The sequence below is a fragment of the Temnothorax longispinosus genome, chromosome 1, assembly GCF_030848805.1.
Source record: "Temnothorax longispinosus isolate EJ_2023e chromosome 1, Tlon_JGU_v1, whole genome shotgun sequence".
NCBI lineage: Eukaryota > Metazoa > Arthropoda > Insecta > Hymenoptera > Formicidae > Temnothorax > Temnothorax longispinosus.
In genome coordinates, this window is record NC_092358.1 from 2,229,896 (window position 1) to 2,253,856 (window position 23,961).

Here is a 23,961-nt window from a genome sequence, read left to right on the forward strand (position 1 = left end):
AATTTTTATAGATTTTTTGATAATACAGAAACGCTTTCAAAAACCTTTTGAGATTAAAAAGTCCCAGGGTGTCCGCATGAGTGCTCCAAAAACATGGTGCTTGCGCAGTGTTAAAAAGCTTTCACTTTTCGGGCTGATCAAGGTAGGACAACTCTTTATTTGCTTATTCATCTTGGTATAGGTAATCCTTTAAGCTGAAAAATAAACTTTGAAGTGTAGCGTGAGAATGTGAAATCAAGGAATACTTTCTCCGAAATTATGATTAAATACATTTTTTTTGATAGTAAAAACTTAACACTTGGTTATTTAGACTTATATTGTGTTTAGGATTGATGTGGCGACAGAAAAAAAAATAGTTCTCGCTGGAAATTTTTTGCTGATATACAAAAAATGCAGGAGAAACTCCTTTAAATTGGACTTTTTACATATATGTAATTATATAAAAAGGGATATTCGAGGATATAGTAAACAAAATATTTTTTGCGTCAAAGGCCATTATTTTAACTTACTTTTAGTTAACAATGTATTTAAAGAAACAACTCCGCACAATATTAAAACCGTCTTGATAAATTCAATTTGTCCTATGTAACAAGATCGTGTTTGAAAAGTAATATAAAATACAAGCGGAAAAAAGTGGTTATAAGTGGGACAATAAAGATATTAAGCTATCGTTCTTCCATGATCATGTAAGTAATTGCACTTGTTCCTCGAAATTCGAGGTAGGGAGCTCTTTCAAACGAATTAAAGCCGATCAAAGAAAAAAATGGTACTTGACACTCTTCCCCTCCGCGAACAAGGCCGTACCTAATAGGATCGACACGAGAAAAAACTCCCCTTCTCTCGACAGGTTGATATCTATTATATGAGTGGCTGGTAATATGAGCGCATAAAAAAATTTAAACCCCTCTTCACATTCAACAGGTTGCATCCATTCGGGAAGGGGTCGGTATTCGAAGTTACCCTTCACTTTAAATCGTGTCCTGTGTGTGTATGGGTAATATACGACTTTGTTAATCGTTTCATCCGCCGTTTAACGTGGATCAGTAAGTTATTTCTCACTGTTTATATTATAATCAATGTTGTGGTGTAAAAGGGAAAATTATTAACAATTGATAAACCAATAAGGTATAATATAATAACAATAAAATAATAGAATTATAATAAAAGATATAGTTGATATCAAAAGACATTTTACTATTTGTTTATTTTTCTTGTTTTTAATTAGATTTAAGTTTGTGATCATAAAGATTTAACAATAATCAAGTGTAATGAAATGCATAAATATAGCATATAGATTGTATAGTTTAGATAACTTAAACATTCTGCGTACTAATAATATATTTATATATACCTACTAGGGTGTCATTTTGGAGCAACTTTTTTTTTTATTTCACGAATAGCATATATACTTGCAGGAAGATAAAATAAGATACCTGTTAAAGTTTGAGCCCTTTAATATTAATATTAACAGGTCGTTCATCGCGATTTTTTTATTTTCCGTTTAGTAAGATATATAGAAAAAATTTTATAACTATCTAACAAACAGTAATACAGCATTGCCTCACATAGATTTTTGTAGTAAATTAACCGCTCTACAAAAAAGATCTCTTATCATTTTTTCATAAATTCAACCGTTCAAAAGATATTCAAAGTTAAAGTTTGATAAATATAACCATTTAGACGATATTAAGATTTAAACTTAAACCTTATATTTATAAAAAAATATAAGAGACCTTTTTTGTAGATTGTTAAATTTTCTACAAAAATATGTATTGATTATTTCATAATTTTTGATAGTCGATATGATACAAAATTCATAAGAAGCAAAAACAAGTTTTATAAAATTTATCAAACTTTAACTTTGAATATCTTTTGAACAGTTGAATTTATGAAAAAATGATAAGAGATCTTTTTTGTAGAGCGGTAAATTTACTACAGAAAATCTATGTGGCGCAATGCTGTATTACTGTTTGTTAGATAGTTATACAATTTTTTCTATCTTACTAAATAAAAAATAAAAAATTGCAATGAGCGACTTGTTAATATTAATATTAAGGGCTAAAATTTTAACAGATATCTTATTTTACCTTCCTGCAAGTATATATGCTATTCGTGAAATAAAAAAAAAGTTGCTCCAAAATGACACCCTAATACCTATACAAAATAATTATTTTATTTTATTAGTAAAACTTGTGAAATTTTTTTTAAACTTTCATTAAAAATAGATAATCTGTAAACTATGAAATACAGATCGATTGTCATGAAGAAATTTTATAACATCACCTATATATTTTTCCGCTAAAATGTACATAATGCTGAATCGTTTGCACGTCGCCCATATGGCGATGAATATCAATGCGAATCTTTCAACATTACGAGAATAACGTTATAGATCGATCAATCATTCCAAAACCAAAAGATTTTTGCGGTGGAGGGATTTTTTATACCTTTCTTCACTTCTCGGGTTCGTATTTTTCAGGGCCTGGTTGCAGTGCATTAAAACTTATTCTTATAACGCATAGACTCGGGACCCTTTGTCGGGCCCTTCCATTAAAATATTATTTTGTACGGAATGATCTTGCACATATCCGTCGACTGCGAAAAACGTAAGTCACATTTAGGGTTGTGACATTAAATGATGAATGGATTCACTTTACAATCGCCAGAAGAAAAGTTATACCTTTTTTACACCCCAGAGTCCACAAAATTCTTAGGTTACAATAAATTTCTTTATTGCTCTTTAAAATCCATATATACCTTTCTTTGGAAGGTTTTGAATTTAACTTAATGAAAAGACCTGCTTTTGATAGTTGCACATTCGGAATGTCAATTAATTAAAGCTTGCTGGGATATAAAAATCACCAAAATTATCCAAAAAGCTGCGTTTGAAAACTTTATGCGGATGCACACCGCGCTGTTCTATCTTTGTTACTTACACCGAGAAAAAATCCAAAAAAATATTTATTAGGTGGCTCCTAATAGCATATTTACTTATTTTTTACACATATTTATTTAGAATTAGATATTTTTATTTCAATTAAATAAAAATATCTAATTCTAAATAAATATGTGTAAAAAGTAAGTAAATAATGCTATTAGGAGCCACCTAATAAATATTTTTTTGAATTAAAATATTTTTTTCTCAGTGTACTAAAACTTGAACAAGAACAGAACGATGCTGGTGTGCATCCGAGTAAAGTTTTCGAACGCAGTCCGAGTGATCGTTAACATGGTCAGTTCTTCAAATTCCAAAACTACAACGAATTATTCTTTCCATGTATAGAGAAGAGAAAATCATCCAGTGGAGGAACCCCTTTCCCTTTCTCCTACTCTTCTTCTGGATGAAAAGGCAGAAGTGTCATGGCTTCGGAAGTTGACCAAGCCTGTTTTACAGTACAAAAATTAATAAAGTATGATAAGAGTTTATCCATCAAGAGTTGATTTATCATGCTTAGAAAATAAATAATAAAATAATTGTAAATTTTTCTATTGCAAAACATGTTTTGTTAATAACAAATATAATATTTCTGTATATTTTGGAAGAGCAAACACAATATCATCTAAGTGTCACTATTATAATAAATAATTTTATATGATAGCGACTTAGCCTTGTTTTAAATTGTTATAAAATGAATAATGTTTCCCGTTTTTTTCTAATAACTATTTTTACGAACTTTTAAATGTGCAACTTTATTAAAAACTTGCAATACAAAAGTGTTTTATTAATTAATATTTTTATTTTTTTTAAATACTATCACAATAAGTTGCTTAATATACTCCTTCCGTTTGTTTAATATTTTTTTAATTTCTTGTTATTTTTTTCAGAATAGAAAATATTGAATAAATCTATAGACATAATATCCTCAAATGTTAATAAGTTATAAAACAATCAATAATATACAATATGTAATTAATAACAATAATTAATAATAATTTTTAATTGGAGTATACCTTCCTCCCCTCAAATCATCCCAAAATATTGTTTAAAAACAAAAAAAGAAAAAGAAATAACTATTCTCTTTAATTAATTCTTAGGTTAATAACTCTTTGACTTTTTGAAGAGCTTAATCATTTTAGAAATACAAATCATTTCATACAAATCACTTTCATCTGTCAATTTATTTGTGGATTAGTGCGGTAAGAAAGTATGAAATAACATTAACAAAAGAAAAGGTGCTAACTTGTTCTGTGTATTAAGCGACGAAACGCCCGAGATTTATGAATAGAGAACAAACCGATTATGTTCGTGTTTTTTAAATTTAATTTTACTGCTTTTTCTAAAGACCTTTTTTTAAGGATGCTTACATGTGGCGCGTGGTAAGCGCGTGCCGTGTCTCATCCCCCGCTTTTCTTCCCTTGGGGGAAACTTTCCCGGCTCGCGGTTCCGTATTTTCTCCCCATTTCCCTCTCCCTCTCCATCATCCCGAATGATCCCCCCGTATACGTACGCGAGAGTCCACGCTATACTCTATAAATAGAATAAGGCGGCGCACAGCTGAGGCGGAAAAGCGGAAATTTCTCTCTCTCTCTCTCTCTCTCTTTCTTTCTTTTTCTTTCTTTTTCTTGACGCGTGCTTTCGTTAGCGTAGTATCGTGTATCTCGATGCTCGACAGACGGCGAAATCGAAGCTGAGTCGAAGGGAGGGATCGCGGAAGAAACCAGCGACGAGGAGGGAGGTGTAGAGGTATGAAGGGAAAAAAAATCCCGACCAGGGTCACTTCGGTTAGAATTAACGTATGAATTCAGTCACTTCGTGACCCGTCCCGGTCCTTCTCCTTCGCAGAACCCCACAGGAAGAGAGTACAACGACCTCCGCATTCTTCACCCTCGAGGAACTAAGTCGCCCATCGGAGACTTATTTTGGCCAGTACAAAAAAAAATCTATACGTGAAAATAATCAGACGTGACGTTCCGTGAAGCTACGGATCCGATTATATGGAGAAACATATGCGCGATCAGAACTGTATCCGGGACGTCACGCGCGCCGTGAGATCGCTGTTTTAGTGAAGATGACGAAGAAGACAGTCAGAAACGCAGACGTCTTTGCTGTCAGTAACCGCGGAGCGCGGAACTAATTGTACGACTAATTAAGAAGTATTAAAAATGGACAAAGAACGCGTTTAGGACGGAAACGTGCGCGAGAAGAAAGTGAAAGGGGGTTGCAATAGACGAGAGCAAAGAGAGAGAAGAGCGACAAAGAGATCGATACGCTTCATTATTAACCCTCCGCGATCATCGCTATCGCGGGCGTTTCGCCAGGGGTGGCGAACGGGACTGCAAGGGAAGAGATTAAACGGTGAAATTTTCTGGGGTCGGAAATGCGATTTTCCCCGGTTTTCTCATCGTTTCTCGCGCGCGCCCGCGCGGTTTTGGAAACGGCTGCAACCGGCCATTTATCGAAAAATCTCTTCTCTTCGACGCGACGTCCATTGGGATCGGGGTGGACAATGGTCGCGAATGTGTCGACCTATAAATCTCGCATTGTCCGGTCGCCAATGTTTAGCCGTCCGCATATTAACCCCGGGGTGAGAAGGCCGTTCACCCGGTCATTGTTCAATAGCTGACCCCTCTCGTGGCAGTGTGACCCCCCGATCTTATTTGGGTTACGAGCGCGCGATCCCTTCTTGACCGGTCTCACGTGACACTATGCGAAATGCAGAATTCACTGTTCGTTGCTTCAAATAAAATTCGAAAAGAATTATAGATGCTATATGAAAAGTTAATAAGGGCTGTTGTAACGGAATGTATTTGTTGTATACCCTCTGTGTTACTGTACAAAATAAAAATTAATTTAATACAAAATTAATTACATTTTTATTAATATAATTAATAATATTAATAAATCCCATACGTCTCTTGTTAAATTATCCTTTTTATGACTAACACCGCCTTTAATTATTTCATCGCGTAGTATATATCCACGTGTTATTTTCAATCAAGGAATTGTACTATATGTATGCAACGGTGGACACTTCGCGGCAATGGTACACATTAATGGTGAACATTATAGCCGCCCGTTCTGTCCAGTTATGTCCAAGCGATTGAGTTACTGATACTCAAAAGAAACCAGAAAATATAAAACCGGACAGAGAGGGAGGACAAGAGAGGTGAGGGAGTAAAGGAGGAGAAAGAAATGAATGGACTAGGGATCGGAAATCGGGGATCAGAATCTGAAAATCGACGTTGAGAGATTAGCACGAGTATGGAAAAGCTATTCTTATAAGAGAAGAAAAAAAAGAAGAAAAACATTCTAGTTTACCTAAGACGGACAGAGCGCTGACGGTTGTATGCTGAGAATATTAATTTAGGAGAGTCACTTTCCACTGACTCACGTAAGGTGCACGATTTAGTACGGAATTTTTTTATAAACCTGTTGCGCGTCTAATGCGCCAAGTGACTTTCGACACCCCAACACTCTTTTCTCCTTTTTTTTTTCCTCCCGTTTTTTTTCCGTTAACATCTCGTCGATCTTATAGGGTCCCTCTTATTGGCCAGTGCTCCGATAGCCCGCCAATCATCCACGTGTGCGTTTATAATATATATATGTATAAGGTCGAACGCGGCACGCGCGTGCACAAAAAGCGCAAAGAATACGAGAGGATGCAGGATTCTTCCCGTTCTTTTTCTTTTTTCACCAGTATAAAAAAACCAGGTAAATGGAGGGAGGGTGAGAAGGGAAAAAGGTCGGTTGGGGAAAGAGGGTTGGGAAAGGTGAGGGGAAGGAGGAAAAGCTGGGAATTGTGAAAAAGAACTGATTCAGCCACGAGAGCTCTTCAATCTGCACAGGCTTCTGGCCCGAGAATAAGGGGTAGCGGAGGGGTAAGGGTAACAAGAGAGAAGCGCGGGGGGAAGTGACAGGGGTCAGGCAGAGAAAAAATTTCAAAGTTTTTGACCACACCAAATGTCACTTAGCTGAAATTCACATCTCTTTCTCGATTTCGATTTCTCTTATTTTATCACAACTTTTCCCGCCCACAACTTTTCTATATCATACATTACTCCGATGAGATAGCTCTCAAAAACGTCAAGACTGGGAAATTATGAAATGGATAGAAAAATTTAATTTGTATTATTGTTAAATGTGAAATTGTACAAAAAATATTATATGTATATCATGTGTCATTTTCTTTTCTGTTAGAATAAATAGCAAGTATTCACACGTTCACACGTTCAGTATTGACAAACTACGTAAAAATAGCCCATTTTTGTAACTTTAATTGCAAATTTCTCAAAATTGTGACGTGATGGAACAATTTGGAAACTGGATTCGTATTTAGCATCCAAAAAACTATGGAAAATGACTAGTCTCGTTCTGATATTTAAAAAAATCATTATTTATTGAACTGTGTTATTACGAGATATAATCCATTGTTTGAATCTGCTTCTCTCTCTCTCTCTCTTTCTCTTTCTTCCTTTTTCTCTCAAAATAGGGTATCAAACAAATGTTGGACATCGAATGTTCCATTCTTCTTGGCTATAACGAGCCCTTATTAAAGCAGCTAAAGTCCGTTGTAATCCCGGAAAAAGGGCGACGCGGCGAGATTGGTCCACGTTAAAAACTCGCGCGGAAGGACGCACCGCGGTGCGGTGTCAGCAGATGAACCATAAGTATGGTCAACCCAACACGAGCGTGGGTCAGCTGTCAGTTGTTTGTCCATAGAGAGGGGCACCATTTGCGCGTTGCAGCCTGCAGAAGGCTGATCGCTCCGATCGTCGATGGCTCTCCCCGAAAACATCAAGGGCTATCGCTTTCTATGAATTCGGCCGAATTTTTCGTCGCAACGGTCGCAAACTCTCATAAATCGAGAATTTAGAGCGCGAACCCTCGCAACGTCCCCGACAAGACGTGCGAGTATCTTATTATACAATTAGATTACGTACTTGCAATAATTTAAAAAAAAATTAATTAAAAAAAATATATTTTCGAGAAGCTTGGCCAAGCCTTTTGAAAGTAAAATAGAATAATGTAAGTCGCTTATTTAAGAGTTACGCAGTTTTAACGATTATGTTTAAACGATTATTTCGGGGTCCAGGTTCGAATATACATGTGAATATCACATTTTTCGAGAATCATTTAATTTCAATCTTCTAGTTATCTTATGTAATTTTTGTAGTGTTTAACGAATGGATGGTATATCCCGAGTTAATTACTTTTACATAAAACTCATAAAAGACAATATGTTTGACATATATTTGTATACCTGAGTTTAAAAAAGGGTCACAACGGTTGTGCATTTAAGTGTTGGCACAAGAGACTTTATTTACAGAAAACAGAACACATTTTTCAACTTAACCCAGAACTGACATGAATATATCATTTTCGTGTCTCTTTCACAAAAAGCGTAACAATTGAGCGTGTTTTGTACTTTCACCGCGGTGTGCGAAACATGATTCAAAGTAGAGCGAAATGCCGAAATGTAGCAAAATCAATTTCTGTTATACACATATTGATACACACAACTGTCAAAATATGCCATGACAGCCGCTCATGAAATAAGCGCAGCGAGAAAACCAATCGGCATCGCGGAAAAGAAGCAACAATACAACTTCGAGACTTTCGAGAGGACTTCGACACATTCGAGCACGTTATATGATCGTGCATTCGAGTATCGATTTAACATGTCTTTTTTTTAGAAAAAATGTAATATTTTAATAATAATATTACAATAATAATTATAATATAATTACAGTAGAATAATAATAATAAAGGTTTAACCAGAATACAAAGCTTCCAGAACATTGCGAAAATACATACCATAATCTGGGAAACTCATAACTTAAAGGCTGTAACTCTGATACAAATTAATATTTACAAATAAATATTTTTGGACTTACTATTTCCTATTTTGAAGCTCTGAGATTTAAGAATATGTTTGAATAGATAGTAATACCGATAAGTTTTATTTTGTCAAGTGACGAAGTTAAAACAATATCGAAAATAGAAAGTTCCGAGCAAGCAAAAATTGGATTTGGCAGACTTATGCTGTACGTTCTAGAGTTAAAAATAGCAGTTTCCCCATATCTCTTGTCCTACTTGAACTGATATATGTATTATTCAAAATAAAAATAAATGAGACAAATATACCGAAAATGTATGCTGAAAAATGTTTCTGTGATGGATTAGCTAATAAATCTTGAATTTTTTACGCTATGCAGCTGGGCCTGACAGAAATTGCCTGAGAAAGTTGCAGCACATACAAGAAGATAAATGATAAAATACAAAGATTTCAAGTTTACTATAGAAAAATTTGGAAAAAATGAGACCAGCCGATTTTTTTCACAGCTTTTACTTTTGTTAACGGTTTTGTGAATATTTTTACTTCATTAATCAAGAAAGAATAATACTATAGAAAAATATTTACGGCGCTCGTAAATTTTAATTTATATGCAAATTTCTCTAAGAAGAACAATGAATGTCGGTCACATTAAAATTTTGAAAGATAATTCTTGACAAAGCTTTAAAGTGTTACCGAAAAGAGAAGAATGCTTTGATTGTATTGCCGACTTTACACCTACCGTGCAAAGAAAAATACAGCAAATCACAATATATGTCCTAAAATTAGAAGTACTTTTCTAAAAATTTCACAACGCTTAGTCTAACAAGGAAAGGGTCAGAACTTTATCGATTTCAATGAAACTTGGCAAGATTTACAGAGAAAATTCTCCCGAATGTAATGATACCCCTATTAGGTGCAAACGGTCAACCGTTTCCGAGATATTTTAACAATAATAGCGTCTTTAGTAGATTTTATTAGGACATTTACGAGTATTTGTAGCGTAAATATAATAACTGTTTCATAATTTGTAGACTTTAATATCATGACTATTATATTATTTTTATATCTATTGTACATACACACACACATACATACACACATATATTTTTTCATTGTTAAATTTTTCCAAGTATAAATGTTAACTTTTGATAAACTGGGATAATGGAGTAACAAATATATATTGTAATAATGCAAATAAAATAACTTTTAAGCTACGTGATTTTCAAGTAAACCGGGACTATATAAAGGGCCGTTTTTATAGATCATTTATTCATTTTTATGCGTTTAAAAAAAAAATGCCGTTGGAATAGGTATTTTTATAGCTTTATAAAAAATTTAAAGATCGTGGAAAATATGAGGGTACCGTTACGGCTATCTTTTTTTATTTCAGACGAACAAAAAGAGTGAATAAAATACTGCCGATTCTCTCGTGTTGCTGAAAAAAAAAACGACATTTATAATGCACATGTAAATTTCGAATTTTGAATGAATGCAATCCGAACTCATCGAATGTTGCGTTCTACGAGCAAAACATATCTAAGAGAAAGAGTTTCATAAAGCAGTCGGTTTGTCATCATTAAACTTTCTCGGCTACATAACTAAAAAAAGGATCAAAAATTTATAGTCTGACCGGTCTCTTAAAGCGTATAAACTACGCATTAGTCCAGATAAAAACATTGTCAAATAATTTTCCCCGCAGGATTATTCGAAATAATATAGATTCTTTAAAAACATAATTGCATTTTAAGATCAGAAATTTGTCAGAATTCGAATAGGTTTTAACTTACTGCAGAATAGTAGTGCACTGAAATACATAGAAAGAGTAATAGACATATAAATGGTGCCAGAAAACGAGCCGTTTAGCTAAAAGATAATATTTCTTTTAATAACACACATTTTACATTTCGTGTATGTCATTCGTTGATTTTCACTCCTTTATTTCCTTTATTTGTGCAACGCGCCCATATTGTGTGTAGATTGTACTCCTATTTTAGAAAAAGCTTCTGCTTTAAAATATCACGTTTTAATAGGAGTTTCTGTCTTCTTTACAGTATTAGGGAAAGGGTGCGAGCTGTCTACATTAGAGAGAAAACAGATTGCGTTCGACGAAAAAAGAATCTTCGAATAATAGCACGGTACACATATCGTGTATTTTATGTGTTTCTTCAAGATCGAATCAAATTAATCGAGAGCAAATTACAGAATTTATTTTATTATTAGCACAAAATGCGTCGTTGTCTTAATTTCTTGAATAACTATATTTGAGTACTTTCGATTATAAGTGAATTGTCTTGTGCACGTTTTAATTTTTTTTTTAAATAATTAACAGGTCATAAACTACATAAAACAATGAATTTCATTTTAATTACTATAATCCTGCACTCATTATATATATAATCACTCTAATATTTTCTATCATTGCAGAATATTCCGTAATTTGCTGTTAAAATTTTAATGACTTTTTTTTTTAAACTTGAAATGTTATATAAGAAGATTATTTCAACAAAAAGGACTCTCTCTGAGTATAAACACATATTATTGCAATGAAATAAAAATATGTCCATATACATTAACCCTCCATCTGTGATCTACGGCGTCAGAGTCAAAGTGATATCTGCTTGTAACTGCAAGCCTGCCAGAAAATATTAAATAAACGATGTTTATCAAAATGACTATAAAATTGTCAACTACAATATAGACAGATGTTTTATGAATTTCTTTAGATTTTTCAAAATACTTTAAGGTAGGAAAATATAGTGTCGAACGTGACATACCCACGTATACACTCCGAGGGTGCAAAAAAAACCACAGACCGAGGTAATAATCCTTTGTGCATAAGATTTATATATTATTTAAATTTATGTATTATTGATTTTTAATTGGTTGTATGTGTTTATCCAAGATATGTAAGGAATTACACATACATTTTTAAAGCAACATTAATTCAATGAAATAATATAACGAAGTTCCTTTGTGTACAAATTTTATCAGAAATTAATGTATAACATTTTATAAGTAAATAAATAATTAATAAATAATATGTATATGTCGTAATTACATCATACAATTCGATACAGTTTAAGACATTCTTAATTTATATTTATCAAATAATATTTTCAAAAATTTCAAATACAATTGTTCATCAACGTTTATTTTTTATTTTCCTCATTTATTACCGCACCGTAATTTTTTGTTTGATCGAGTAAAGTATCGTGATTTAAAATGGTTAAGAAAAAATCATACGGTATTATGAAGATTATTTATGAGGCAGAAGGGTTGAAAACTAGCGGAAGCGTATAACAGTATCGTGAGTGGCGACACATAACGGGTTTGCTCTCTTAGACTAGAGTGGGAGTAACTTTTTGTTAAGAGGTATGCAAGTTAGTGGATGAGGGTAGGCAATAGGGGCTGAGTAAAATAGGTGCGTGCTACTATTGGACAAACGATTCCGGAGAGAGGGTACCACCCTAGAACAGGAGCTAAAGTCGGGATTCAGGAGTTAGTGTCTCTCAGTTTCGAGTCGGTATCGTTTGTCCGAGCATTCTCGCGTACATATTGATACACAAATCTGGAATTTTTTGTTCCGGAATCGTTCTCGATTCGGATCGTCTAAGTTTTTACCCGCGACAATACGAGTGTTTTCGCATTATTGCGAATCTACGTCGCAAAGCCGGTCCAGCGTCCACTCCGATATCCGCTCGATATCGAGATTTTCCTCAAAAAAGCTATAATTTCGGATTCATCAAAACTATCGTCCCGTTAATTAATTATAATTAATCGTCCGGACGTTAAATTAATAAAAAAACGAAACATTCGAACACGAGGGAAATCTTTGAAAGAGGACGATAGACGATATATATATAGTGATAAGTATCGTGGATAAGTAACAGTGCTGAGGGACTCAAAGCAGTAAGGATACTGTATATCAAAAGTAGTGTAGTGTAAAATATATAAGTGTCAAATCTTTAAAGACAAGTTGAGGAAAATATGGCGTTCTGAAGAATTTGGAGGACGACGAAAGAATTTGGAGGTCATTACTAATAAATTTGACAAGCGTTTAATAAAGCAAAGTAAGTATAATTGCAATGTTATTTTATTTTGATTAAATTTTCTATACAGATTCATATTCTTTACAGATTAAATTCTTTATGAATTAAATTTATTTTACAAATTTAAAAAGGAAAAAAATACAGTTTGAAATTGTATTTTTGTAACTGTATTTATAGTTAGGCGAAAAAAATAGTCAGCTATCTTTGTATTAATTCTGTTTAATTAATGCTTAAAAAAAACTTGCTCGGAATGTTTGTCTCCTTTTTCTCTATTTCTTTCTTTTTTCCTATTTGTTTTATTTTTTTTATATATACTTACACATCAGGAATGTATGAGTAGCGAATGTACGAACAGCGTAGTAAATTTCTTTACAGCGTGATGAACATGTTGCACGTAAACGTATATAAAAACTCTTATTTTTGACAGGAAATATGTCACTATAAATATTGATCTATATTATTTAAATTGATAATGTTTTTGTCGTTTTATCTCTTTTTTGCCAGTCAATTTATCATACTGTAAATATTACAGTATGATTTTTTTTATTTTTTTTTTGCAATTTATGAGGACGTTTCCTTTTTAAATAGATTTTTTGATTTAATATTGTCAATTTAATAACTTCTCAGTCACAGACATTACGTTACATTAATCTTTAATTTCTCAGCAATTTTTCTTCATCATGCTCTCTGGCGCGTGATTTCTATTCTACTCTGTAATGTTTGCCGAATGAAATTTCAAGTGTACTTCGTTGCTTTGCCGTTTTCTATTTATTATTATGATCTTGACGTACGTCTCGGCTGGAATTTCGAAATACCATCAACGTCGTTTTGACCTTAAGATAATCCTATTTCTTCGGAATTTCGAAGCCGGAAAACAGTTATCTAGATCAATAAATGTATCGATAAAAGTGTTTATCACCTGCGTTTAGCAGCCTTAAATTCGAGGCACTTACTTGTAAGGAGAGTACTCCTATTTTTTATTTTCTACATGGTCAGAAAATATATATTTTTAACAAATAATGGTACTTATCAAATAAACAAAGTGTTTTTAATTACTCATAGAATCAAAATGTAGACTTTTAAGAACACAGACTCCTAACTATGGTTTTAGAGAGGTCGGAGTTGTTCTGATAAAAAAAGAAAACTAGAAATAATTATCTTTTTCTTTTACATCAAAAGAAAGGTTATTTTGTATTCATCATATTGTTACACATTGTGTTACCGCCCCTTGCGCCCTTCCACCAGTTTTCACACTTTTCCTAAAAGTAAAAAAAAGTACTTATATGTTTTTAACTATTTTTACTACGTCATGCATAGAAAGAAAGGGATCATTTTCAAAGATGTCATTTTAATTTATGGGCAACGTCACAGGTATATGTATCGTACCATACTCTAAATGAAATTCTGCCCATAGTTAACAGTGGGGCGTCTTGACGAAGAGAATTTGACTATACATTCGCTGCTCCAGTTAAATAATTGATTCCAGCCGCATAAACGTACACCGACTCGAAGAGGAACATAAATCTCTTTTTTACTTCATCTATGAATACGAAATTTTTGTAAGAGAAAGCGAAAATAATTTGAGAAATTTACATTAATAGATTTATGTAGCAATAAAGCATTTCAAGATTTGTTGCTATCTCTATAATTATTTAAAAAACTTTTGACAACAATTGAGTCTAAACTATAATTTGTACTTTTACATTTTAGAAATTGGAGAAATAAATTAAAATTAGAAACATAAATCGAATAAAAGAAATGTGACGTGAAAAAATTGGGATAGGTTAAGCAAGAAAATAAGAAATTATTTTTATACAAAAAATTTAATTTATTATTTTTGCATATTTTTTCAATATTAATATTATGTTAATGTTTTTTATTATCATTTTTATATCTTCATGGCTTTAAAATACGTTTTCTTTAATTTCAGATTTAATTATTTATAAGTTCAATTATCCTCCGTATTATTAATTATATCCTCCGTATTTATTAATAACGAATTTTTCTGTATACAAAGTAAGAGAATAGAAATTTTGTAAATAATTGTTTTTAAATAAAGTTGCATTTTATTTCGCTATTTAAAGCACTGAAGTTAAACCTTTTTTGCTCAATATCCGCTACACACTGCGAATATTTTCTGCTAAATTTTTACTATTGGAACTAGACAATGTATTCCTCTGAGATGCGAACATAAGTCCGACTAAAGAATGGAATTTTGACATCGTATAATGTTTCAGAGGATATAGTATAGTCACTGGAGACGTCGTATAACGACTCTAGTGATTATAGTAGCCTATTCTCTTCAGGATAGAATGTAGGACAGGAAAAGTTATACAATTGTGGCTAACCCTTTTTATTGTTTTGCCTATAAGCTTATTACTAAAGAAAAAAAAACAGATCAAAATTATTCGTGCTTTTGAATTTGCAATATTTTTCCAAAGATTTGTTAAGATTAGGATTCAAAGTTACAAGAAAAGCGTGAATGAATATTCTGTTATGGTGATAATCCATAAATTGAATTTATATACTCTGAATAGACCTTCGGAAATCGTAGTTTTCTGCATACATATTATTATTACTAACATTATTATTTATTACTGTTTGCAATGCTAGTCAATAAATTATATAGAGCTTAACGAGAGAGAGAGAGAGAGAGAGAGAGAGTCGACGTCCGAATAAGTCCGAATAGGAAGAGATTTTATAAGCATTTGTTTCCTATCGCGGCGTGAATACTTACGTTTTTAGATTCTCTTTTACTTTTAACATCGGTTTATTGATTTTATCAATCATCTTGTTAAACAATAATTATATAAATTAAAAATTAGAATTTTAATCAATATTTTTCGTCGCTTCGTGCGCTCCGTTTGAATATATTTTATTTCATTTTATTTTTTATAATCTCTAATTGGCATCCTTTTAGGCTTTGAAATCTCTAACGTGCACTGCTACATTTAATGCTCTATCGATTCCAGCAAAATGCAAATTGTTATATTATTTAAATTATATATTTTTAGAATGGAAAACATCGAAGACATAATCACCAAAATGGACAAATGCAAAAAAGACTTTTTGGATGCTCTGCTAGGTCAGCAACAGCATCAACAACAGCATCAACAACAGACTACTGTCAAGGAACAATTCCTTTCGCCAACCACGCCCGCTTGGGGTGATAGAAACGTGGTGAGTAATCGCGCAACCCCTCTCCGATTGAGCTCCATCTCCCTCTTCCTTTTTCTCTGCAATACGCATCGCGTACTTTATTCATTCTCTGGACCCTTCCCCCTTTATATTCAACAAAATGTCGGCGTGGAAATGCGATGGAAGTCGTATCGATATTGAGTCTTTGAAACTCAAGCGTGGAATATTTTTTTCGTGCTTGCACCTGCTATTTTTTATCTCGTCGAATATATGTATGTCGTTATATCGTATAGACTCAAGGATAAAAATTTTAAGAGTTGATAGTCAAATAATTACATCCATAAATATAAGATCGAATTTGTTTAGTGTCTTTTGATATTTTAGGAGATTTCTCTAAATATAAATGTTTAAATAATATATCGTAAATAACGTCGCTTTATGTCTAATGCATAAATGTTAATATCAAAATTATACATTAATATATGTTGTTATTTTATACATATTAAATTATATTGATATTACATGTAATAAATATAAAAAAACAACTTAACAGGTTTGGCCGAGAAAGAAACAAAGTTGAATTGTTTTTATATGTTCACACTCACCTTTCAGTTGATAAAATTTAGCACCACGTTTTCCGACCTTAACACATTTATCTTTTTATAAAGATTTCTTAATATCTTTTTTACTTTTTATAGAAGATCGAGCAGTCAGTAGAAGAGACTAAAGAAACTAATAACAACGGTGGTTTCTCGACTCAATCTGATTTGAGAATTTCAATGAGTAGTTCGAGTCAATCCTCGAAGAATAGCAGTTCGTCATCTACACGCAGTTCGACCGAGAATACCACGAATAATCAGTCGTCGCAATTACCTAGGAGGTGTAAATTATGTACCTACGTTGCGAGCGAAAGGTATAGTATCCAGTATTAATTTTTTTAGTTTATATATTATATATAGAGTGCATCGAAAGCGATCGGTTGAGAAAAGAGAAAATTGCAAAGAACAAATAATATACATGAAATATATATCTTCCATATTGTTCGCATGGTATTCTACCATAAAACGTAATGTTCGATATTCCAACTTTGCCATACTTTTGCGCGTTTTAAAATCTGTTTTATTAAATTAAAAAAATCTATTGAATTTGTTCTGACAAATTAAATGTGATGATCTCTAACGTGCACTGCTACATTGAATGCTCTATCGATTCTAGCAAAATGCAAATTGTTATTATTTAAATAATATATTTTTAGAATGGAAAACATCGAACACATAATCACTCATTGCACATTCGCAAAAGATAAATACGTCGAAAAAGACTACTCAAACGGATACGACGAGGAGCAAGATGATTCCGGTAATGAAACACAGAGCAAGGGGAAGAAGAGGCCCAGACTTCCTAGGCCGAAACCCTGCAGCAAATGCGACTTTATAGCGGACACGAAACCGATCCTTTGGCTGCATTTGCGGCAGCACTTCATACGGGAAGACTGTCCCGGTTTCATTTGCCCCTTGTGTCCGTTCGCCACCACGCTCAAGCATCACATGACATTCCACTGGTTCAGCGCTCACGACGATTTCAAGGGGTTCGTGTGCACGGAATGTCAATATACGTGCGTGAGCAAATCGATGCTGACTAGTCATATGAAAACGCATTCGGAGGTCTATCAGTACAATTGCGGCGACTGCGTGTACAAAACCAAATTCTGCAACGCGATGAAGAAGCATTTGAAAGATAATCGGCATACGCTGGGCATGGTGTTGAACCCGGATGGCACGCGGAATCCATCGGCCACCATTGACGTTTACGGCACCAAACGCGGTCCCAGACGAAGGCCGATTGTCGGAGAGGAAAAAGAGTTTACGGAAACCGCCGAGGACAGGCCGTCAACCTCGGAAATAATTTCCCCGATCTCAATGATTCCAATCTTGCCGGCTTTGATATCGTCATCCCCGATTTCGACCGTAAACCCGAGATCGACTTCGAGTCCGAACTCGCCGAATTCGAAGGTAACATTGACGTCACCGGTCAAAATGTCGCCAGTACGGACATCGCCAACCCAGGTCCCATCGTCTCACTCCGATTCTCGAGTCAAAAACATTATGACTATGTTTAACGGAATGACCAATGAGAACGGAGTAAATCCAAGCAGTAATCCAAATATTAACCAAAACACTAACAAGGAGAACCCACTGTTAAATCCTATGTTTAGTACGTTATGTCAGTGGTGGGTGAATGAAATTGCGACACGTCGAGATTCAGATGACAAGGAAACCGGGCAGGTATTTCGTTTAATGCTAAATGCCCAAAAATTTTTACCTCGCCCAAAATATACTGAAAACTTAGCCGGCGCGACTGGTGCCAATGGAGGTCTCTTTGATAACGCGAGGACTTTTAACGAGCCCTCGACATCCACGGCTATTAACCGACCTTCGACATCCACGGCTATTGACGAACCCTCGACATCCAAGGCTATTCACAAACCCTCGACATCTACGATGCTGGTCTCGGAACATCAACCGTCGGTAGAAGAAATGGGAGTTCCAGACGAGCCGCTGGACCTTAGTATGTCCGCAATGTCGAAACTAGAAAATCAGCTGCTGTTTGAGGAATCAATTGCATCAATTGCGAGCACATCAAGACGCAACAAACGTAAGCGTAAAGCGACGAGGCTAGCATACCCTACGACAAATGAGAACACAAACGACAACGGAACACAAACACCGAACACAGACCAAATCTATACGGAACCTTCTCTTCCAGCGCTTCTAACGGCAAGTCAATCTGATCTCCAGAGAAGTGAGACGCTTAATGTGACACATAATGCAAATATATATAATTCATCATTTATTTGTTATTATTGTCATATTATATTTGCGAATGAGATCATGTACGCGATGCACATGGGTTTTCACAGTGCTGAAAACCCCCTCGTATGTGCGGTGTGCGATCGAAAATCCTCAAATATAATTGCGTTCTTCTTACATCTTATTCGAACAAAGCATTAAATAACAAATGCTAAAAAAATCTGACATGTCACGTAGATCGCGCGGGAAGAGGGGGAAAACGGCTGTATCATAAACTAGTCAAGTTCGAGTGTGGAACACTCGTTATCAATTGGAATCATATAGGAATCACGTAGGTAAATTAATTCCTAAATCAAATATTGAAATCAGAATAGTTGCCAAAAATTTAATTGCTATTTTTATGACAATGAATGAATGAAGATTATATTTGTAGAAATATTATAGAATATTTTGAGTAGAATATTATAAAACAACTATTACAGACGCATATTATAGAATATTTAGAGAAATATTCAATTCTGATACTGTTTCAAGCCTGATAATGATAGCCTGAAAAGAAGATATAAAGAGACTGGTATCCCTTTCTCTGAATGACGCTGCTCTAAAAATGTAGAAATTTCGTACAAAAATTTGTATTAACACGGCTTTCCGAAACATTAAAACTTATTACTCATGTAAAATTAGTCAATCAGTTCTCATTGTTACTTCAATAGAACTATCAGTCTTCTCTGAGATTATGATATATTATACTTTTCTAACGCTCTGTTCTGCAAACTTTCTGCGAAATTTCTCTTCTCATATCGTACGCAATATGCGTAATTATAAAAAACGTGTAATCACACAATTAGTGTACTAGTGGATAGAATCGAGTTTATTCTTCCTGTAAGTCTCTTACATATTACTTTTTAGTTTATTCTCTGTCTTTATGCTATTACTTTTTTGCTTTATTGCATCTCTTTCTATTCTTTTGCTATATTCGCAACATTCGCAATAATATCGATTGTCGAAATAAATCATTTAAAAACATTTCGACTTCTCTGAATAGAAGAACAGAAGAAATTTTTTTGGATTTCTATAATGTTAAGTATATTTTATTTCTTTTGATGTTCAACAATTTGAGATAACACGTTTATTTATATCCAGTTTATGTATATCTAGTGATGTATGTTTGTTTAATTACTTTTACTCTTTTGTTGGACTTATCGATATTATGCGAATTTCCTTTCTCTGCATGTAAATCTTACGTCAGAAAAATGGTATGGTTTAAGTACAAAGTTAATTCTATTATTTCTTACACTTCTTTTTTACTTAGACTGATTGTTTTATTATTTTTGCATTTCAGACTTGGTATAGAAATATTATTACAATAATTGCACATTGCCGTCGATAGATTATATAATGTTTCTTTACAAAATTTATCGTACAAAGTCATAAAGATTTAAAGAATTAATAATAGAATTAATAAAGTCTAATACGTGTATATATAAATATAGTACTTATATAGATTATAATTAAATGCGTATACATGTTGTAGTAATTTTCAAAGTACGTATTGATTCTTTAATAGCTATCGCACAGCGGCGTGCGAAGATCGAACAAACTCAAATAGCGGTCAGATTTTGCACCTTTATTTCAAAATTATGATGCGTTTAGTACATTGCATTATATATTTTACTTAAGAAGCTCGCGACGTGTCGGGATACAGACAATGAGAAACGTGAGGACGAACATTACGTTTGTTAGGGAACTAAAAAAAAATTTTTTGTATGGACAGAGTGCATCGGACATATAACTGCTTTAAACGTACCAACGAACCTGAACTTTCTGATGGAAAAATTGATTTGTAATACCGAGAGATTAGATTAGATTGAGTGCACGATAATGTAACATTGGCATTGGATGCAAATTCGATATCTTGTTTTGCGGTCAATGTCGAGTGTAAAAATGTAGGTGTACAATGATAAAGAGAGGAGCCCATGGCATGCAACGCACTGATTCTTTTTTTACTTCGCTGGTATAGAATAATCTCATGCAAACAGCCGCATATGCTAGGAAATATATAAAAAAGAATTAGAATATTATATAATATTTTGCTGGAATTACAAAATATTCAAGTTTATGCAATTATATATAAACTTACTTTTGCTTTCGCATGTCACGAGCTGTCTTTACGAGCAAACAAACAATAGAATGGCACTCAAAATATCGCAAAAGTTTATTAAATTAATTAATTACGCGATAAATGTGTAATGAACTTTTTTTATAAAGCGTCTCATAAATCATTCAGACCGAATATTCGAACGTTAACGAATATTTTCTGAATTTTAACAGCTAGAATTCGTATCGTTCGTTTATTCGCTCAATGTATGTCATTTTGATACGGATCTTATTTTCAAGATTAAAATAGGTTTTTAACACGTTGGTATATTATATATCGATGACATTAATAATAACCGGTTATACCGCTGGCATAATATTGATTAATGTCGTATTGATATAAAATACAGTTAGAAGTGTTTAAGCAGTTATATGTACATCAGTCAAAAAAATAGAGAACTGATAGTATAAGTGATTATTATTTAAATATCAAAATCTTGGACATAATAATTGAACTGACATCTTAAAAAATTGTAATGTATTTGTAAACGAGTAAATTCTGACGCATTTTTAATCTTTTATGCATATAAGTTTGTGTTTCAAAGGTATACCGAAGTATTAAGGATATCGAAAATAATGCTATTTCAAAATCGAACATTTTCCCCATCCTTAACGGCCGGAGGATCTGATTCCCAGAAATCGCATCAGACGTGTAATGCGACAAATTCAAATTTACATAAATAAATCATATCATTTTTGTTATTACATTAAGAATGATTATCGCTGCGTTGCATTTAAGAATGAGATTAGATACGCCGTATACGCTGTAAGCTTTTTTACAATCGTATCCAAATCGTATCAAAACCCGTGATTTCGAAGAATTCTATTCTATGATGATCAAAACTTCGCAAATGTAATCGCACCCTTTTTACACTTCATTCGTACGAATGAAGCTACTATTTACAAGGTCTGTAAATTTGATGTCAAAATTTTGTATTGTAATCTTCGGTGTATATGCATAAAGGATTACATTATGTTATTATAATATATTTGTGTGTATCTCGATTTTCGGTTTCAATTTATATAATTCTTGCTCATTGCTGATTTTTTTTTTATATTGAAATCATAGTTTGCTCATAGCTGATTTTTCTTCTACTGAAATCAACTATGATTTCAGTAGATAAAATATGCATTATATATATATATGTAGCAAAAATGATTATTTACAAGTGATATTTTTGTCATTTAAAACATTTTTTATTATAACTATATGTTTTTGAGTTTTGTTAAAAAATTTGAATAAAAAGAGGAATTTAATATACCCATGTAAGAAGTATCTTTTCTCGTGAACGTTTTCCTAAAATTTGAGTTGTTATCCTCGTCGATATTTTTATGTATTATCTATACCTAATGGCTAAACGCACATATTACTGCACGTCCTATTTGTCCTTGATTCGTGTGATATGCATTTTAATAACTTTAATTTTTGAATATTATTGATGCCACAATGTATAAGTCTTACTTAGAATTGTTCTAATCACATAATAAAAGATATAGAAATTATATGTACACATGTTTTTAGCATTCAAATAGATGACTATTTCAATTTTTGTCTTGGTATGAAAACGAGAATATTTTGTCAACGTATGTCAATGATACAAAAATATATATTGTTTTATATATATATAAGCTTATTAAAATATATAATGTATTTTATATACATCGAGAAGACACGATAATTGTCATCGACTAAAATTAATATTTTATCGTAAAAATTAATAACAGTTAATAACGTACGTATTTCTATCAATTATCTGAGATAAAATTTTAATAATTTTGTTTTTTTAATTAAAACAAATGTAAAATACGAATTGCTTGTAATAAATTTCTTGAACGTTCCTGTTTAGATTCCAAGTGTCGTGTGACTCCTTTAACAAGCCTTTGCGAGTCCCACATGCAACGTCGACTGCCACCCACCTTGTGTATCGACAGAAATGCCGTGAAAACCGTCACGAGATGGGCATCGTAAGAATTTCTTCGAAGTACATCCACGTCATGCCAATCCATATTTGAACGAACAATCCATAATTCATATCGATGTATTCGATAAAGCCGTACGCTTGTGTTGATACCTAAGAAAATGTAAAAGGTAACTTTTAATATATACGAAGGGAGCGAACGTCTATTTCGTTATATATAAAAATTACACAGTTAATTTTATTAGAAATACAATGTTTTCTTAAATCTTTCCTGAGTTGGAAAAATAAAACATTCGCAGACATGTACACATTTCTATTTATTTAAATTATATAAATTATTTATGTAATTTTGCGTACTATTTTAAATAGTACAGTTATATGTATAATATAAACACAGCAAAAATAATATAAAAAAAAACAACAAAAAAATATGGTTTCATTAAAGAGAAAATTACAGATATTGGTTACTTTGAAAGTTTTGAAAGGATGACTTTGGTTTTAAGATGGAACTATGTTGGTTACATTTGCCCTTCGTAACGACTTAAACCAAAATCTATGCATTTTATTTTTAAAGAGAGATGTGTGAGTGTTCTATTCTTAAACTTACCTTTGTACCGCAATTAGCAATTAAGATATAATTCCTCGTAATAATTAGTTATAGTTAGCAAGCCGTCACAACGAATTGATAACTTCGGAAGAATATTTGTAACATCGCGATCTTACCATTTCAGAAGGTCGCTGATAACTAATGATTCTATCAAATATGTACCTGTATAATAAACAAAGTGTTGTGTTTTTAATATTAGGCGTCATTATAGGTAAACAATTATCAAGAGTCAATACCATAGCAAAATGTACTTGAAAATATATTTTAATATATTTATTGTAATACTAAGTAATTGCATTATTATAAATTCAATATATAATATATTTAATATATATTAAAATAATGTTAAGAAAATATTCTTTGGGAAGTGTATAAAAGACAAATAAAAATTATATTCTATTTTTTCTTCCAAATAATTAACGCCTCCTTAATTATGCAACTTATTGAACATCCTAAGCAAAAAATTAGCGTATTTTAAATCAATAAATTCTTTTTTCACAAATC

At 32.7% G+C, this 23,961-nt stretch overlaps 1 protein-coding gene across 2 annotated transcripts; it reads left to right on the plus strand.

The window, feature by feature from the left end:
- Positions 1-12,304: 12,304 nt before the first annotated feature.
- Positions 12,305-23,829, plus strand: Hb (hunchback). Of its 2 annotated transcripts, XM_071778289.1 has the most exons (5): positions 12,305-12,847; positions 15,841-16,006; positions 16,663-16,877; positions 17,220-18,619; positions 22,779-23,829. In XM_071778289.1, the coding sequence occupies exons 2-5, from the start codon at positions 15,842-15,844 to the stop codon at positions 22,898-22,900; spliced, it is 1,902 nt and encodes a 633-aa protein (XP_071634390.1). In that variant the 5' UTR covers positions 12,305-12,847; position 15,841; the 3' UTR covers positions 22,901-23,829. The 2 variants fall into 2 exon arrangements, with proteins under 2 accessions (XP_071634390.1, XP_071634381.1); XM_071778280.1 differs by lacking the exon at positions 22,779-23,829 and having other exon boundaries at positions 17,220-22,002.
- The last annotated feature ends 132 nt before the right edge of the window (positions 23,830-23,961 follow it).

Bases quoted from the DNA above. Each gene is read 5' to 3' on its own strand.
- Hb (XM_071778280.1), top strand. From the start codon at position 15,842: ATGGAAAACATCGAAGACATAATCACCAAAATGGACAAATGCAAAAAA. The intron at 16,007-16,662 runs GTGAGTAATCGC...TACTTTTTATAG, and splicing joins CTTGGGGTGATAGAAACGTG to AAGATCGAGCAGTCAGTAGA. The intron at 16,878-17,219 runs GTATAGTATCCA...ATATATTTTTAG, and splicing joins ACCTACGTTGCGAGCGAAAG to AATGGAAAACATCGAACACA.